The 19,615-nt window shown below is 30.9% G+C and overlaps 1 protein-coding gene across 1 annotated transcript in view; it reads left to right on the plus strand.

The window, feature by feature from the left end:
• The window catches only part of zfh1 (Zn finger homeodomain 1), a 70,874-nt gene that overhangs the window by 28,232 nt on the left and 23,027 nt on the right, over positions 1 to 19,615 (plus strand). The window contains exon 3 of the mRNA XM_075375690.1: positions 16,715 to 16,855. Coding sequence (XP_075231805.1) covers positions 16,715 to 16,855 — 141 coding nt within the window. The remainder of the gene's footprint in view (positions 1 to 16,714; positions 16,856 to 19,615) is intronic.

A 19,615-nucleotide genomic window follows, 5' to 3' on the forward strand; every position in this document is an offset into this window, starting at 1 on the left:
GTTGCCACATCTTGCAAAGAAAAATCAGTCTCATTACTTTATTGTCGCACCTCGTATATTGTTAGTCCCAAGAAGTCTGTGCGACGCCTGTCTAGCCAGTCTGGTCTCTTCTTTGGTAGTGCCCACACGGCAAAGCTCAAGTGTTTAAAGATGCAGCCGTACAAAATTCGTTTTCACGAGTGTTATCTGCAGGCACTAGAAAACGAGTAGTTTTGTCACTTATTCATGTCATCTCTAACGACAGATGGGGAAGAACACGATGTTTGGTTTTGATCTGACCCGGAACTGACGCATTTGGTGTACAAAAATCCACATCAGCTTCACGAGTCTCCTCTGCACGGACAAAAAGTGGGTGTTTGATGTGCAGTTTCATGTAGGCGTGTTTTCATGACATTCTTTCATGGCACAGTGAACAGTGAGCGTTACATACAGATGGTGCAACAATTTGTAAACGCTATTCCTGCAGACCGGAAGTACACGCGGTATCAACAGGACAATGCTTGGCCATACAACCAACAACACTGTAACTCTTGGATCAGTGTTTTCATGGACAAGTGATTTCGAAGGGGTTGTGCCCCCTCGGTCTCTGATTTATTCTCTCCTGAATTTTTCTTGTGGGGATATTCTAAGGATGCTGCTTCAAAACTCATCCTCGCACCATTCCCGAATTGCAGGACGAAATTGAACGATGGGTCGCTGCAACGTCGTATCTAATTATGTATATTGCATAATGGAGCCCACTTTCAACAATTATTGTAACTTTCTTATTTTCCCATAAGATTGCTTTACTTTTTGAACACTCTGTGTGTAAAACGTAAATTAATACAGATTTAAATTTGTTTAAAAATATATTTGGTTGATATATATGTATATATTTTAGAAGTTATATATTTCATATGTTGGAAAAAGCTCGTAATATATCTGAAAATAAATTACATTAATTTAGTTATTACTGTATATTCGTTCATTTTATTACAGTCTTAAACTATTAAAATACATATAGTTTTTGAAGTCTTTGTAACCACAGAAACTTATTCTTTATCACTTAGGGGTCATATGGATTAATGAAAGAACGTTTTATGCAGTTGATGACCCCTGTTTTTAACTGCGCTTCTGTGTTATATGTACCAGGTTGACAGTTTTTAAAAACAAAAAATATTAATAAAGTCGTTGCATTGTGTCTATCATATTAACTTAGTTTATTATATTATTTTTATTTGTTGTATTATTTTACTGCAGCCGGGTGAAAGAACATATTCAATGGAAAGACTTAAAATGTTTTATACATATCGTTAAAAAAATATCCAGTGAATGCAACCATCGTATTTATTTTCTGTCCTTCTTTCTTTTTTTCATAGTATCCCTTTGCGCGTGTGTACATTATATAATGTGCGTCGTATTTGTAAATAAATAAGTACGAAGAGATTTCTTTCGTTTTCCTTTGATCCTAAATTTTCAAGTGCATTCACGTTACTATGTTTTTTTTGATATATGGCTTACAATATTGTCCGGGAAATTATATTTTATTTTATAGGCCACTACGGTAAATTATTGTCATTCTTTATTACATGGTCCGTAACTAATTTTATATCTGAATGTTTGTGTGTGTGTGCGTTGAATATTATTTTATTATTCTTAGTTTAAAATTATTATAATACTGTGTGTGTGTGTGTGTGCGCGCGCGCGTGTATTTTTTAAAATTCTATTTTAATATTCGTAAACGTGAAATATTTTTTAAGTTCGTACTTTCGTGTTTTATCTTTGCCGATTAGTCTGAAACGTTAAATAATACGTCTCATAATAAGTAAAATACAAACAACAGTACAGTTTTTAATTTATCGGCCATTTTTTTAAAAGTAATAATTATTTCAGTAACGAATGATTTTTCAAATGCCCATTTTATCATTGTTACAATAAAAATTTCATTTAATAAATCCTAATTGGACTTTTGGTTCAATAATTAATTAATGAGTTTTTTCACGTTTCAGACGAACGTAAAGTTAATTTTGGGTTATGTTTATATATTATCGTATTAGAACATTATTTTAAACTAAAGCAAAATATTTTATTGGAAGTTTCAAACAAAATTAAAGAGAAGTTATTCCATTTGGTATTTTTCATCCTTTGAGATGTGCACCCCTTGCACACCAAAAAGAAACTCGTTTGATTAGTTGTTTCTATAATTTCCTCATTGGTCATCAGGAAACTTTTTCTTTAGCTTAACCGTGGCCATACTGGTTCATAGCCCATGCAAAAGATGAGCTTGGATTGTTAAATCCTTGAACCCCTCCTTACGAGCCGCTGCTTCGTTTCGGTTATCAGGTGGTGTGCAATGCCAGACAGACAATACAGCTTCTCAAGAGGTGTAGGTCGTAACCCGCCTGTGATGATGCGACATGTTTCGTTCAATGCCACGTCTATTTCTTTGACATGGCAAGATCTGTACCATGCTGGAAAAACATACTCTGTTGATCATATTCTACTATTTTGGGTTAAAAATATTTGAAAATTAAAATGGTAACTAGTAAAAAATTCTCAATTGTACCTTATATGTTATCTTGCGTTTATTATTTGGAATTTTCTAATTTAAAACGGTAAAACATATGAGAAATTATAGGCTACAGTAGGAGTCTTAATGAATGGATTTATAGTTTATTTAGGATATTTTCCCCATGTGATCACATCATTTCGGGGATAGTTGAAAGATTTTAATTAATTAAGGAAGCCTAATCTTGTTCTCGATATATCGTATGAAAAATCGCAAATCCTTTTTTGTATAGATTCAAGCTATAGTCAGCACGAAATCCCTGATCATTAATGAATTACTTTCATCCCGGGTAAATTTGTTCCCCATTCATCAGTTGTGATCAGGATGGGTTTCCACTGCGCGAAGCTACGCTGAGCGAGTTAGTTTTACATGTCTTGTAGTTCTGTGGGTAGATTCTTCTGTCTCTTTACCAACTTTTTCCCTTATCTATGTTTATGTGATTTTTTAGGTTAGATCCTATGAAATTTATATTTAGAATATGGAGACTTGTAGAGCTAGCAAAATAATCATAGTGGATTGTTGTGTATAGAGTTCTCTTTATTTCTACTACGTGTTACACAATTAACCTAACAGTAAAAATTATGTTCTGTTACAACGAATTAATTACAATTATACAAAAAATGTTCGAAAAGTAAAAATCTCATATTTTGCAACTGAAAAAAAAAATTGATGTGGACACCATATGACTTCCTTATACGCCTATTAAAATACATATACACTTTTTTTACTGCATTTCATTTAAACTTTTACTGATTAAATTTTATTTAACTAGTATACAGGAGTTCACTAAATGGAATAGTTTAATTATTAATAACTTTTATTTATACAGCACACCAGAAAGCTGAAAATTTTTTTTTGTTACTCATTAACTCACGAAGTTACGAATAAAACTGATCTAGAATAGTATATTACGTAACAAGAGTTGTAAGAAGCATATATTACGCACAAGTGAAAAAAATGCCTTTCGGCACGCCGGAAGGCGAAGGTACATTTCATCGGTGCTAAGTAGGGGATAAAAAAGATTTCTACCTTAAAAGTTAAGAAAAACTTCAAATTTACTCAATACGACAATGATATTACATTTGAAAAAAGTTTCACATGTTTGAAGCCACCCACATCTTCTTACAATTCCAGTAACATTTTGGTCATCCTTTGCCGTATGGGTTGGTCATATCAAAAATTGTTTCAGACAAAAGTTTTAGGTAATCTTTAGAGGACTAACGACCACTTTAAACCGATTCGATACTGTGTCTATTAAGGGAGGTATAATTCTTTTTTGTCTTCGAAACTCCATTTTTTCAAACCCGCGGGCCAATGGTTGGTGATATCAAAAGATTTACTTACATAAATTTAGGCTCTTATCCAAAGAATAGTAGGAACTTTAAATGCATTCTATATTTTACTTAATAAGAAAGTTGCGATATTTTGTTTTTTCGAAAAAGCCCCCCCCCCCCTATTTCCATCCCCCCGTTAATTTTGGCCGTTAACGTACTCGACCAAGATATTGGGACGAGTTATTTTTAAGCAACAATTTGAAAGTGGTTGGTGCTAAATTACGTCACATTATTACAATGAGAGCGAAAGATTTACGAATATTTTCATTGTGTAACGGTTGTTCCATTCCTCCATTATATGAATACAGACCGTAGGTGTGCGTATTAAAAATATTTGTACAAAATAGTGTTTATTTATTTCAATGTCTTTGAATAGACTTGTACTAGTTTTTTGCATTATCTTTTGTTACGGTTTTACTTTATATTAAAATTGTGAAGAACTGAAAGTTTTTATTATTAATACGGAAAATTACTTCTTAACAACACTGATTAGAAACAAGTTCTAAACAAACATTTTATTAATTTTTTCCCAGAACTCCTAAAATTTAAACGGGCAAACAAATCAAATTAATCACTCTTTATTGATTTACTAACGCCAGGCCGATATTAACAGTTGCCGTGGTTTTTTTTACGGAGTTTTCATTTTCTATTAATAATGTATTTGTTTTGAATAATTTTTTCACATGTGTAAATACGCAGCTGTTGTATTATTTTTATCTTGTAAATTTTTTTACGGATTTTTATTTTTAAGGTGAATTCGGGACATTTATTACGTCATGGCCTATAAAAAGTTAGATCTCTCTAAAACTGAATACGATAGATATATTATTAGATTTTTTTTTTTCAACAATCAGAAATTTTTTAATAATAACCATATATATATATATATATATATATATATATATATATGTGTGTGTGTGTGTGTTATTTATTTTATTGATAATGTTGATAAAAAAATATGTAGTTAAAAAATGTCGGACGTTTGTTTACGCTTATATAAATTAAAAAAAAAAATGTATTGACATTCAACGACCTCTTCTGTGAGTTCCTGTGAAACACTTGAACATCTGTTTTTATTTTTTTTAAACGCAGTACATTTTTAAAATTAATTTGTTGTTTTTTTTTTGCTAATTGCATTATGTTTATAATTTATTATATATATTTTAATATTATTTCTATATATATTTTTTAATTAATGAATAAAAAAAAGGAAAAAGCTAGTTATGGTTATTGTGTAATACTTATTATTGTATATTGTAGTATCAGATGGATAACACCTGAGTCGTACGTCGTCTTTTGCCCTCCTCATGGTTTGCTATATCATAACTACAACCCATATGTAGTCAGTCAGCCCTGGAGGTTACGAGGTTTTTTTATGCTTGTGTTGTATAGATCGCTGGTTCGTTGGTTCGTCTGTGGCAGACTCCAACACCTGTTCCCCGATGATAAACATCCTTCCCCTACTTCTCTTTTTTCTACTTTTATTTTATCCTCATTCTGCTGTATATTCCCCTCATCATTCCATTCTTAACCCCTCTACTATTTCATTTTTTAATATTATTATTCTAATTTTCATATAACTATTCAATGTCTTATCCCTCAATAGTTTTTTTTTAATAATTAAGAAGGGAGAAAATTGCTTTGTAATTACTTTTCCCTTTTTTACAAATAAATATTCATGAATGACCGTTTTATTATAGGTCTATATGCACCAGTTACGTTTGATAGAATCAGGGTTGGTTAGGTTAGATTGCGTTGCATTTTTTAACGTTAATAGAGGGGAAGATATGTATATCATATAATCGATTATTTTGATTAATTTTACGCTTGTTTTCACTTTTAAATTATTATGTAAATATAAGTAAAGTATGTTTTATAAATTTGATAAAGCATTTTCTACTACGTAAAGTTTATGTAAAGGTTTACGATGTGGGCTGCAGTATTTTTCTTTAATTGATTTTAGTTTTTTTTTAGTAAATTTATTAGTCATATTTATGATGCAAGCAGTTAAGAAAAAAGATTACGTATATAGAGGCTAATGGAGCGATTTTTATCTGGTTGGCTGCAGATTAATATTCTTACCTACCACAGCGCATGCGTAACTCGTTCTCGGGTTGTAGTCATTGGCTACTCATCGGTAAGTACCGCGTCTTTACAGATCAAAAATTTTGTGATTCATCTCATGACCCGTATTTTGATTCCATCTTTTCATATAAGATTATATTATTACGTGAATGATTATTACTTATCATTTTTAAAATTAATACGACAAAATTATGATTTTTAATAGTGAGTAGAGAGCTGTCAGTTTTTTCTTTTCTTAGTAACGGAATGTTTTTAGTCCCAGGTTTGAATTCCGGTCAGGTATGGCATTTTTTCGTACGCTATGAGATTTCAAATCAAAATCACTCGCTCAAGCTTCAAGTTATTGATGTAAATTATCAAACAAAAAAAATTACGATTTTAATGATTGGTTTTAGTTTGTAACATTCTAAACTTTATAGTTAATAAGTATAAAATCAGTCCCCAACGGATCAAAATTTAGGTTAAATTTATTGACTAAAACAGCCGTAAATGTATAAGTAATTTTACGAAAAACAGAATTTTGAACATGGAGTATTTTAAAGATTCAATCTTTCACTATGAAATCTCGCCATTTTTACCTTATTGAGATTATATAACTTTAAATTCGGTCTCTGTTGCTGTTTTAGATGTTTAGAAAACCAATTCAAAAATATATCTTTTGGTAATTACAAAAACCTCTAGCACAGTTTTGCGCAAGAAGACATAGTTTTCGTTATTTTATTTTGTTTCATTTTGAATATGTATCAATTCATTCTAATCTAAAACTGTACAAAAAAAACACTTTTGATCCACAAACAAATAGTTACACGTCAAAAATACACTACTATAAAAAATTTAACAATAATAAAATTAAAATAAGATATTGCTAACATTAGATACCGCAGAAAAGAAACGACAACGTTCCAACATGCAGAATCATACGAACCACGCTTCTAACTTGCTCCGCTCAAATCTTTTCGACCTTAAATTGAGCGTAACCCAAGAATGGCTCGACTAATCCTAATAAAATTTTTCACATACATTACTTCAGTTAGTCTATTACAGCATACCTAAATTTCAGTGAAATTGATTAGTAGTTTTGGAAATTTTCGTCCTACAAAGTTTTATATATAGGCCTATTGTATAAGGCAACCTCGATTTAACTGAATAGTATTGCCGTACTTCTCATACCTCAAAACTTAAAAAAAAAACATTTGCACCCCCGCTCCTGCCGTACGACCGAAAGTAATACCGTAATTTTCTTCGAAAAGTTGATAAAAAAGAGTTAAATTTAATATATTCTTTACGTATGTAAATGATTAATACTGCATTCATAGTATATTCCAAATTCTTACTCTTAGAAATAAGAGAATAATTTTTCTGTAGGTAAGTTCAATATAAAACCTAGATATCAAATATTTTTTTAAGAATATTTCTTTTTAATTTTTCCGGTCGTGGTAGTTTTCGGGTGTATTTCGTTTATATTTGATTTACTTAGCCTATTTCATTCAGGGAGAACTATACAGATGTATGGGATTTTTGTTATGGTATTAATAAATACCTATTTTCTACTATTTTTTTTTCCAGTGTCACTATTTAAGGTGGTTTGTTAAATAAGATGGGGAGGAGTTAGTTTTGACTCCGCCCATTTATTAAAATACCGTATCCTACGTTATCTTTACCATGTGATGTGTTATTATCTATATATCCGTTAGTTCATCGAATTTTAAATCATATTAAACGAACTGTTGTGTTATTTGTATAATCCAAAGAACAAAAAAAAAACAGTTATAACATTTTAATTTTGTTTCTGATTGCACAACGAGGGAAGTATTAATAATTAATTGAATGAAGGTGTGTTGAAGTCGGTCTTATTTCAGTGAAAAGCTATTATGTGTGTAATCTTTTTTTTTTATTTAGCGTTGGTGTTAATGTGTATTATGGAAGGGGATGACTAGAAGTTGACTGGTCTAATCATCACAGATGTGGCTATGTTCCAACTAGCATCTTTCTCCTGGTGTCGCCTTGTGTCATGTCTTTTCCATTCTTCTTTTACAATTTTTTTTCCTATCTTTATTTATTTAATCTTTTATCCTTCCATTCCCTTTTTTTTATTACTTGATTTTATGTAAATGGCGATAATATTTGATAATATTTTATTAGATGTTTATTTTATTTCTGTTAAATTGTTAGCTCTAGTTTATTCTATTCATTCTGCTTTCATCAATTAATGTTTTTCTCTCCTTTTTTTTTTATTAAAAACAAAATCATGAGTGTTAATTTTATATATTTTCGTTTAATTTTCTTCTTTTTTTTTACCCAATTCGATCTATGTATATAATCTTTTATTTCTTCTACAAAATAGAAATATTGTATTAAAACTGGCTGTTACGTTGTTTTTCTATTTTGTTGAAATTTGCCCTTCTCAGTATTTATCTTAATTGATGTATATAAAGCATCAACCGAAATTGCTTTCTTTAGAGTATTGATGCTTATTACTGGTGGTAAACCGAGTTAAGATGCTTTATGATTGTACTTTGCCGGTTTTGGTATTTTAATACGAGGATATAGTAAGTAGTTCATCGACTCAGTAAATAAGGTAACGGAAATAGTTTATTTATTTTCAACGGTTCAAATTTATTTTACTTAATACGTAACAAGAAGCGCGGTATGGAAAGCTTATTTTAGAGAATGGTTTTACCCCTTTATTTTAAAATTATGTTCAAATCAGATTCCTTGCAATAATTTAGTTACAGCTAGTAACAGACACGTACCATATTTGTATTTTTACTTTTCCGTTTAGATAGCTCTTTAGAAGGGAAATTATTGTAGTCGGTCCAATTTGGCATACGTTATTTTCATCGGATCTTGACATTTTGATACCTAAGGAACCCAAAAAACCAGATGGAAATTTTTCGGTTGTTCATGTTCGCGCGCGCGCGTGTCTTCTGTGTTGGCCTCTAAATCACCTTACATTTCTAGAACTATTAGACCGATTTTAACCAAACTTTGTCAGATTACGTCTGTATACGGGGGCATTGATGTCATTAAATTTTCAACTTAAAAGGTCAAGGGGATGAGGCTGTAGAGCAAGGTCACCCTCTGTATCTCGAGATTTCGCCTAATTAAGGTCATATGTTTCTTAGATAAATTTGTTAACAATATTTGCAAAAACACACCCCCACCCCAAAAAATGCTATTGTAGTCGTCTGTTATGTTGTGACGTCACATATGAGCGGTAGAATTAAATAAATGATTAATTCTTGAAGGGAAAAAAGTAACTTGGTCTGGCTGGGTCTCGAACTCGATCGCTCGATTGATTCGATACCTGGTGCGTTAAGCCTCGCGGCTACACCAGTGTGCCGACGTGTAAGCTAAATTTATTCTTTATAAGTTGGGAAATTAAATTAGTTTAGTTAGTGCCAGCCGTCGCCGCTAGTACCGCCATATCCACGCGAATTAAATACGGTATGCGCGCGCGCTTTAGTTAAAATCATTGAATTAAATAAACGAAAAAAATTATATAAAATGATAAATATTTTTAATTAAGTTCTATGTGAAAGCCGTGCATCAAAAACAATCCACAGTTGTAGGACTTTCCCGTCCTACTTGACAATAGACTCCCGCGTGACGGGAGTCTTGTTTTTTTTTTAAGTAATTTCAATTACAGATTATATTTATTGATTTTTTTAAAAATATCCTACATAAAATTTTCAGTTCCTCTGCCGTTTGTACCGAACCCAAAAATGGATATTTTCTAATCTCGTAAAAAATTGAAACGTTTCAGATACATAGTATTTGACCCAATTAAATTCACATCGGAAAATATTTATCATTTAAAATAAGTTTTGTAATGATTAAATAAAAAATAATAATTTTTTAAATAAAAATTTTCACACAATTTCCACTGGGATTATCATAATTTGATAGTTTTCTGCCATGTTTAGCATTGTCACCACCATTCGTAGTTGACGAATTTCGTAGTACCTCCATTTCAATGGTAAAGTGATAATGCTAGGAATCGCAGGAAAAACCCACATAAATCAATCTTAAAAAGTAATCTTATGTTTTGTTTCATTTCATTTCTATTTATTATTTTATATCATTTTGAAGTATGAAAAATCTAATTAAATAACAAATTACTTAAATATGGTACTTTTTTAAACTTATAAAGTTACAGTACAAGTACAGTATATATATATATATATTAAATTCTATTCTTTTTTTTTGTTAAAAAATTATTAATGAATTAAATCTTTATAGAAAATTAACAATAATTTTACCTCGTATTTTGTTAAAATACATTTTTTTATATTTTTTAGCAAAAAAAGTTTTAATAAAATAAATTATTTTACATTAAAAAAAAACTGTATTATCTTTTAAATAAAATTATATTAAAATTGTCAGTTCAGTTACAAAATGACACATGTAATTTAAAGAAACTTTTAATTTTCAACAGTAATAAAATATCATTTACAAAAAAAAAAATGAAAGAAAGAACGGAGTAATAGTTAAATTTTATAAATAAATTTTAAAATGTTACTTTGTTGTATTTTTATTATTAAACAAAGTTCATATACACGTGGTAATTGCTTCATTGACTGTTTACGCTCAGTACATCGTAAACCAATGCATATTCTCGCTTCCTGAAAATCGTAATTTAAACCTAACTCAATCATTATACTAAGACGAGTATATATTCCGCTAATAGTACTACTACACTGAACTTATATGTGATGCTATTACGTACACTTGGAATATTCCAGTTTCTATTTCTTTGAATTCATTTACAGAGTAAAAAAATCGTTACACAGTTTCTTGTAAAAGACCGCGCGCTCTATACTGCTATTAACGACTAGATTTTTTAGCATCCTTCAAATTGGCGCTTCAGCAGTGTTGCCAACCTTATTTTATTAGCTATTCCATGTTGTGTACTATACTACTGTTACAGTCGTAAACTAAATAAGAAAATTCATTGGTTTTTTTATTAACATTGTTGTTATTTAGTGAACAGAACTGTTGTACTGGTGTGGTGGACTCATTTTATATTACTTTGCGTTTGTATTCAGTCTAAAATAATATCTAATAAAAAATACGTAACGGTAAAGTATCCTGCTATAGTTAGCTTATTTCAGATCGTTATAATTTCGTTTGTTCTGTTATTACTTTTTAAATACGCGTGCGCGAGTGTGTGTGCGTGTGTTGCGTTTGAAATATTAAAGGTCCGTCCTACTGATCACTTATGTTTCTATTTGAATATTATATTGAAGCATGAACAAATTATTAAAGGATTTTTTTTTATTTGTTTTAACGTGTAAAGTGAATTGTTTCATTATAAAAATTATATGACTTTTCTTTTCTTTTGATTTATAACCTATTTTTTTTTCTAAATGTTTTCATTATATGAAAAAAATAAAAAAACTTATTATTAAAAAAATAAATAAATAAAATTATTTTTTACAAACCAAAGTAAAGTCAACTTTAAAACTTATTAAACATTAAAAGTTATTACTTTTCAAATTTTTTCATTAAATTAGTAGCAAGTTAGACAAAAGCAAAACAAACATCTTAATTTAATTGAGACATATACAGTTTCTTAAATTTTCGAGGTGAAATTTAAAGGTGAAATTTCGAAAAATTAATGTTATTTTTTTACTTTCCAACGCATTTTTGTGATTGGTCTTATCTTTTTGAAAGCTTTACAAATATAGAGGTAGGTATATGAAAAAAAGGACATAGCAAGAGAACTAAAGACGTTAAACCTGATTCTTAACAAAAGAAAAGTAATTCAGAAACAATATTCAGTACGGAATACACCGCTACAGCTATTTTATTTAATGCGGTTTTCTTTTTATTGCCCACAAGTATTCTGTTTAATTTTCTTAAAGTTACGCGTGATAATACTTTGACTCTAATAATTATATCATAACGCTATAACAGTTTAATTCTAAATAATGATAACGACTACGTAAAATATGTCTTCAAATCCTCTCGATTTAATGTGATAATAGATCGGTTAAAAAGTTTCATTAAAGTTTTCCGGAGGAAACTTATTTTGAGATCAATATAGAAACTTCAGATACAAAATAAAAATCATTGAAATTTCTGCATTCGTTTTAAAAATAAGGTTTAAAAATGCAAATATATGTGTATAGGCTAAATTCAGAACTTTATTTAACCTAAAATTTGTTGATGAATGATTAGAATTTTTTTATTTTTAATAAAATAAAAACAATTTTAACGTTGGGCATTCGGCTGTGTTGATGATAAGACTGGAGATTTAACAAGGAAAATGTAGTAATTGAAGTAATAAATTTAAATATTTGAAATTTAAATTATTTTTTTTTATTACTCGTAGAACGAATATTCCTAATAGTCTCTTACAATATAAAATTTACCTTTCCTAAACTTAAAAACTTAGCATGGTGTAAGAATTCAACTTTTTAATCGTTGAAAAAATGTTACAAATATTTCGTAAAAAAATATTCTCCCCATAGATTTTGAACTTATTGACCTAATTTTGATTATTATTTTTCTTTAAAAGACGCGTTACACATCGACGCTTCACACTGTAAGGGGTCTATTTGAAACCCCTTCAAAAAAAAAGTATTCTGAGTAGTTGCATCGACGCAACACATCGACGCTTCACACTGTAAGGGGTCTATTTGAAACCCCTTAAAAAAAAAAGTATTCTGAGTAGTTGCATATATGTCGCGTTTTTTTTTTCTTACTAGATTAACCGATTTTGTTCAATAGATATTTATATATGATGCGTTCATGGTGTTTAAAACATTGTACAAGTTTTCCGATGACGGGGAAAATTCCCGAATTTTTCATTTTTTTTATTTTTTACTTAGGTGGTTTAGATAAAAAATTTCTTAGCGGAAAATGTAAACTTAAGTAATACATATGTAATTAATTTTCTTTATATAATAATTTAAATGAAAATAGCTTTAAGGGAAAATCTTAAATCGTTTGAGAAGCCAGTTTTCGAAATATATTCTGCTTCTCATTGCCGGGAAAGTATAGCATCATCGTTGCCAGCTTTTTTCTATTTTTAATAAAAAGTATTTGTGTACTTTTTATTGCTTGAATAAGTCAGCTCATTTAATTTCTTTATTTTTAATTTAATAAAATTGAAAAAATATTTTTTTTTTTGTAAGTTTAAATAATTCAAAATTTTATTAATGCTTAATTATAAACATTAAAACTGTCTATCTCTTTACAAATGCCAAGAAAGTTCAGAAATTACGTTGACAATTTTTTAAAAAATATTTTAAATTTTAAAAACTTACTAAGAGCAATATTTTTATTTGCATTAGAGTAGCTAGATAAAATTCCACAGAAATCGGTGATTCATAGAATTTAGTTTTTAAAATTTAAATCTCGCTAATACGCGTCATGCACTACAAATATATGTTTAATACTCGAATTATTTCTCTGAGCCAAAGAATCATCTTATGTGTACAGATAGTACACACGCACCGCATTATGTATTATAAATGCCTGCCACTATATTTTTCTACTGACCTCGTTTTCAACCATGCTTACTACATCAACGCGTCAAGCTGTTGTTTCAGGCGTCCATCGCACGTTGTATTATATATTTTTTTTATTCACTGCTCATTATTTTTATTTTGGTTTTTTTATATATTTCATTTAATAAATTAATAGCTGTTAAATATTTAAAATGATTTTTTTTAAATTATTTTTTAAAACATTCGTGATAAAATTAACGATATCGTTACATGTCGATATATGTATTAAACTTTATATTTTAGTTGTTTTAGGATTACCAATAGGCATACAATCTCAGGATTATAAATAATTTATCATTTTTTAACCATGTGTTTGATGCCATAAACAGAAGGTTACCTGATACAAGACCATGCAAGTCATTCCAAAAAGTGGGAAAAAGTCATTCCTAGAATAGTAAACTTATTATGATTACTAAGAATGAGTACTGAAGTGGTTTCCGTTGCATGATACCAAGAACAAAGTGTTAGTGATGTTCCAGCCTTTTTTTTTCTCAGCTCCCCTGGGCTGGACCGACTTTTTGGTATTACGCCACCCAGGGGAGTGTCTTAATAACTCAAATAGGCTTCCCCACCTACCGGCTATATACCAGCATGGCAGGTCGGCCTACCGGTTAGCTCTTTTTGAGAGTTCTTTATTATTATTGCCCTTTTGGACACCACTCCATACCTAGTGTGTCGTGACATGGTGCCGGGTCTTTTCGGTATTCAGTGTGCTGTTACCTGACTGTTACCCATGGAGTCCTTGGTGCCTCATCAGTGCCAACACACGGCAGCATGCTGGACCTCACCAGCAAGGCTGTCCACCCAGTCCTATTCTAGCCAAAACCTTGTCTTCTCTCATTGGAGTATTTCTGTAGTACGACTTGTCTTACAAAACTAGCAAAATTATTCCAGTTTAACTCGCTTCTTAGCATGTATTCAATTGTTGTCTTTAAAAAGTGACACAACCTTAGGGAAAATGAATAAGTTACAATAATTGTTGAAAGTGGCCTCCATTATGTAATTCACATAATTGAATATGACGTTGCATGCTCTTAAGCACATGTAACATTTATTGAAGAATTGCAATGACACGTCGTTCAATTTCACTCTGCAATTCAATAATGATGTGAGGATGAGTTTAGTAAGCAGCATCCTGTAGGTGTTCTCACAAGAAAAAGTCTGGAGGGGATAAATCAGGAGACCGAGGAGGTCACTACCCCTTCGAAATCATTTGTCCATGAAAACGCTGATCCAAGAAAGTCATAGTGTTGTTGAGTGTATGAACCATAGCATTATCCTGCTGAAACCACGTGTACTTTAATCAGTCTGCAGGTATAGTGTTAACAAATTGTTGCACCATCTACATGTAGCATTCATGTACATATAGCACTGTTCTTTGTCCCATAAAAGAATGTCATTGAAGATTCGCTTACATGACATTGCACACCATATCCCCATTTTTTTTCCATGCAGAGGAGACTCGTGCAGGTGATGTGGATTTTCTGTGCACCAAATGTGTGAATTCTGTGCATTCACGTATCCTTCAAGGTGGAACCATCCCTTGTCAGCTGTGCGACACCTATAGCCAGTCTGGTCTCTCCTTTGATAGTTCCCACATGGCATTGCACAATTATTTAAAAATGCATCCATACAGAATTCGTGTTGTTCACAAGTTGTTACCTGTAGATACTGGAAAATGTGTAGCTATCTGTCAGTCTTGTCATCTGTAACGCCAGATGGGGAACAATTCGATGTTGATTTTGGTCTGACAAGGGATATTCAACATAAAGTTCTTCCCCATTTGGCGTTACAGATGACATAACTGACAGATAGCTACACGTTTTCCAGTGTCTGTAGGTAACAACTTGTGAACTACACGAATTCTGTATTGATGCATTTTTAAAAAAAAATTGTGCAATGCTGTGTGGGCACTATCAAAGGGTAGACCAGACTGGCTACATAGGTGTCGCACAGACTTCTTTGGACTAACAGAATATGTACCTTGCACATCAATCAACTTTTCTTGGTGTTAACTTTATTGGTCGATCTGTTTTGGCTGCATCTCCACACTCCCTGTCTCTTGGAACTTATACAACCGCTTGATGGAGGACTTACTTGTTTGAAAACACAATATACTTTTCTGTGAAGGCATTCTGGGTCTGGGCGTAACTGGCACATATAATTTATTGGGAGACAATAAATATTCCCTGCTGCATTGTGAAACCCATTTCTCCTTAATTTTCTTCAATTAAACCTGCAACAAAAGAAGGATACATCTTTCATAAGATTGTGTATCTTTTTAACACTTTATTAGGAGATAAGATAAAAACTAAACTATTTTTAATTCTTTTCAAGTAGATAAAAAGTTTTTTAGGGTTATAATTTTTTTTTCAATAATTAAAAAAGGAAATTTTTTTTTGAAGTGCTAGACGTGTATATAACCAGTCACTAGTTTTGGTGAATAAATTGAGCGTATCATTTGTAGCATTGGAGAATACTTGCATTTTAGATGGCTTTGCATATTGAAATATACAGTTACTGCCAAGTAACAGCGAGCTTGGAATGGTAACAATTATTACACAATGTAAGTTGCATCATGTTTTTGTTGTTAAGAGATGACTAATCATGGTGTGCCAATGTTTCAGAGAACAATAGTATAGCATTGATGTGCAGGCTGATCATTCAAGCTTGCCGTTATGTGGCGGCTACTATACAGTATATTTGGTTCTTGAAGAATACAATGGAAGATTATTTTACTCACCACTTTCCACATGTCGTATGTGAGATACTTGTTATAATTGAAAATATTTATGCTGCTCTTGGAGTGATTTGTGTCTCATATCAGTTCACAATTATTTAACAAACACAATTAGAAAGAACTGGAAGAGAGTTATTGTAAAATTTAACGGGTATATCAATTTTTTTAATGTTGAAAGTAAAATTTTTACATTTTTCATGCAAGGAAAAGCAGGAATTTTGTACTATCAATTTCATAATTTTTAACCATTTTGGCTATTCAGAAATACACTTAAACATAATTATTAAAATATTGTGTGTGGGTGTATATATAGAAGCAGTCCAAGTCAAAAGCAAAAGGTCTGTGTTTACCAACTAAACTCCCAGTAATTCTTTTATAATAACTGATTAGATTGTTTAAAACTGAAAATACATATATAATTGTACTTTTATTATTATTTTTTTTTTTTCACTAATAAACTAATCTTTTATTATGATTGTTTTTTTTTCAGTCTTGCAAAGTTTGTAATAAGACATTCGCAAATGTATATAGACTTCAGAGGCATATGATTAGTCATGATGAAAGTGCTAACTTAAGAAAATTTAAGTGCCCTGAATGTGAAAAAGCATTCAAATTTAAACATCATTTAAAGGTTAGTTTTCTTTTTTAATTTTTAAAATGTGCTATGAAAAATATATTTGCATTTGTTATAATAATGTTTGATTGTTACATAATTTTTATATTATTATTTCTATTTATTTTCTTTAATCAATTTAATTATTTTTTTTTACTAACATAGTAACTAAACATTCTTTCTTTTTCATTTTCATTCTGTATTTTTTCTGCATTCTTTACAAATATAAAGTGTTTTTATTATATATTCTTAGTGTTTCAAATTGCTTTTAATTTTTTTGTTATTTAATCGTTTGATGGATTATTTTGATTTTTTATTGTATATAATATTGTTACAACTAAATTAAACAGTAAATAGCATTATAAACTGTTGCTTATGTGAAATTATCAGTCTTAAATTACAGTTTTTTCTTAGAATAAACCAAACATTTTTTTTCACTATCGACCACATTTTTCATATCTTTTATCTGTTGTTCTCTATATCTTTTGTTAGTAGGTATTGATCATAAATGCTGCTCAAGTGTGGTTCTCAATTCCATACTGAAGATGGCAGGATCTGTAGATCCAGAGTACAGTGTAACTTTGTGTGATCAGCTTAAGAGTGGCCATCTGCCCGTCCTGGCAAAATATTTTTAATATTTTTCTTTATAGTTAATTAAGACCACTTCTGAGAAAGGATGAGAGTTTCTGTGTAATGAACCCTGAGTTCTCAGATTATCTGGAACTAAAAGAGTTTGTTGAAAAATCATTGACCAGTATTGTGTTGCTTCCAGTTTGGGTAAAGATAATCAATCTTTTGAGAGATTATGGCTGGATGGATTTCCTCTGTCTCGTAACAGGGTTGATGTACTCCTATGGATCAATGTATATTTCTTGTTTTGTAGTCCTGTGGGTAGATTATCCTTTCACCTTTCTCTTATCCTTGATCCTTTTCTTCCTTATGGTTTTTTTTATTGGGGTGGAAGTTTACTGGATATACTTATTGGATTCATGTTAAAAAATGTAGGGACATCTTGGAGGTACATTATCTCTAATATTTGTGTATTTAGATGTAGACGGCTGTGTCTATATATCTACGCAGTGATTCTTGTTTCTTAATTTGTTGTTCAAAAAAACAATTGCTGAAGTGTCTTTTCCAAGTACAGCTGGGCCTTGTTACCATTTCCTAAAATACAAGTATTGAAAGGATTACATGATTTTAAACGTACGAGGGTTATTTTTTTTTCAAGGTCCAATCAGTCACGAAATTAAAACCGCAGTGAAAATAAAATTTTATTTATTTATAACAAGTACTTACAGTTACGCTATTTCTCTACATAGTCACCACTCCGATTTAGACATTTGTCGTAGTATGGTACCAACTTTCCAATACCCTCGTCATAAAACGGAGCCGCCTGTGTTTTCAACCATGTTTTTACGCTGGTCTGCAGCTCGATGTCTGTGCCAAAATGTTGTCCTCCTAGCCAGCGTTTCATATGAGCAAAGAAAATCGGATGGAGCCAAGTACGGGCTGTATGGTGGATGATCAAACACTTCCCAACGAAAACGCTGCAGGAGCTTCTTTGTTACAGCTGCAGTGTGCGGCTGAGCATTGTCATGGAGAAAGACAATGCCTGATGACAACATTCCTCTCCGCTTATTCTGAATTGCCCTTCGTAGACATTGAAGAGTCACGCAGTATGAGGCTGCAGTGATGGTCGTGCCACGTTCCATGAATTTCACTAAGAGAACTCCATTCTGGTTCCAGACCACAGTAGCCATACACACTTTCTGTTGGAGAAGGTTGAACTTCTTTGGTTTACTGGGAGAATGAGAATGCATCCACTGTTTGGATTGTTCTTTTGTTTCTTCAGTTTCGAAATAAACCGAAAAAAAGACATCATTGTAATTTACGCTTTTAGAATATTTATTTGATATTTGATAGTTGGAATGATAAAAACAATTTTATTTCGTTTAACATTAACTATCCCAAGTATTTGAAAATGTTAATTATATTCTATAAATCTGAGATTGATGCTTTTACTCGGGTAACGTGTAATTTTTTTTTTAAATAGCATACGACTATTTAATAATGAGAACAGAAAATAGCTTTACCGTGCCACTGAATAGTATTTATATACCTATGAAACGCTTATCAAAAATTAAAAATAACGTGCGTAAACAACAGTGCGTCAGTGCTGATATAAATGCATTATGAAAATAATATATATATATTTCTTTATTTTATATTTTTAAAGTTTTAACATGATATATAAGACCTGGATATACATGTAGATCAGGACAATGACTTCTATCTTAGAATATCTGAAAGAAAACCTTTATGAAGAATTATTTTATTATAAACAAGCAAGATGAGTATAAATACGGAAAAGAGTTAAATTGAAGCGGAAGTAATGTAGATGTCACGTAAAATTCTAGAAAAAAGGCCGGCTGGATTATTTAAAACGGCTGAAGCATAAAAAGATACTGAAAAGATGGAACGGACTTTGTAGTTGTTACAGATCTAAGGATAAAGTTGGAATCTTTTGATGATAGATATGAGAAAACAGTGTACAATAACAAACGGACAGGATAGTGCGCAGGAAATTTTCGAGGAAACTAAGGCCGATCTCCCACCAATGCGATGCTACCGCTTCGACACCTTGAAACAATTGAAATGTGAAATATTGAAAGCGATTGAAAAATCGGTTGCGTCGGGCATGTTTGCATACCAAGGATACACAACCGGAACGTTATTTCACTTAGCTAAATTTATCACGTGACAGTTTTTAATTTGCAA

The sequence above is a fragment of the Lycorma delicatula genome, chromosome 9 (genome assembly GCF_047948215.1).
Source record: "Lycorma delicatula isolate Av1 chromosome 9, ASM4794821v1, whole genome shotgun sequence".
Taxonomy (NCBI): domain Eukaryota; kingdom Metazoa; phylum Arthropoda; class Insecta; order Hemiptera; family Fulgoridae; genus Lycorma; species Lycorma delicatula.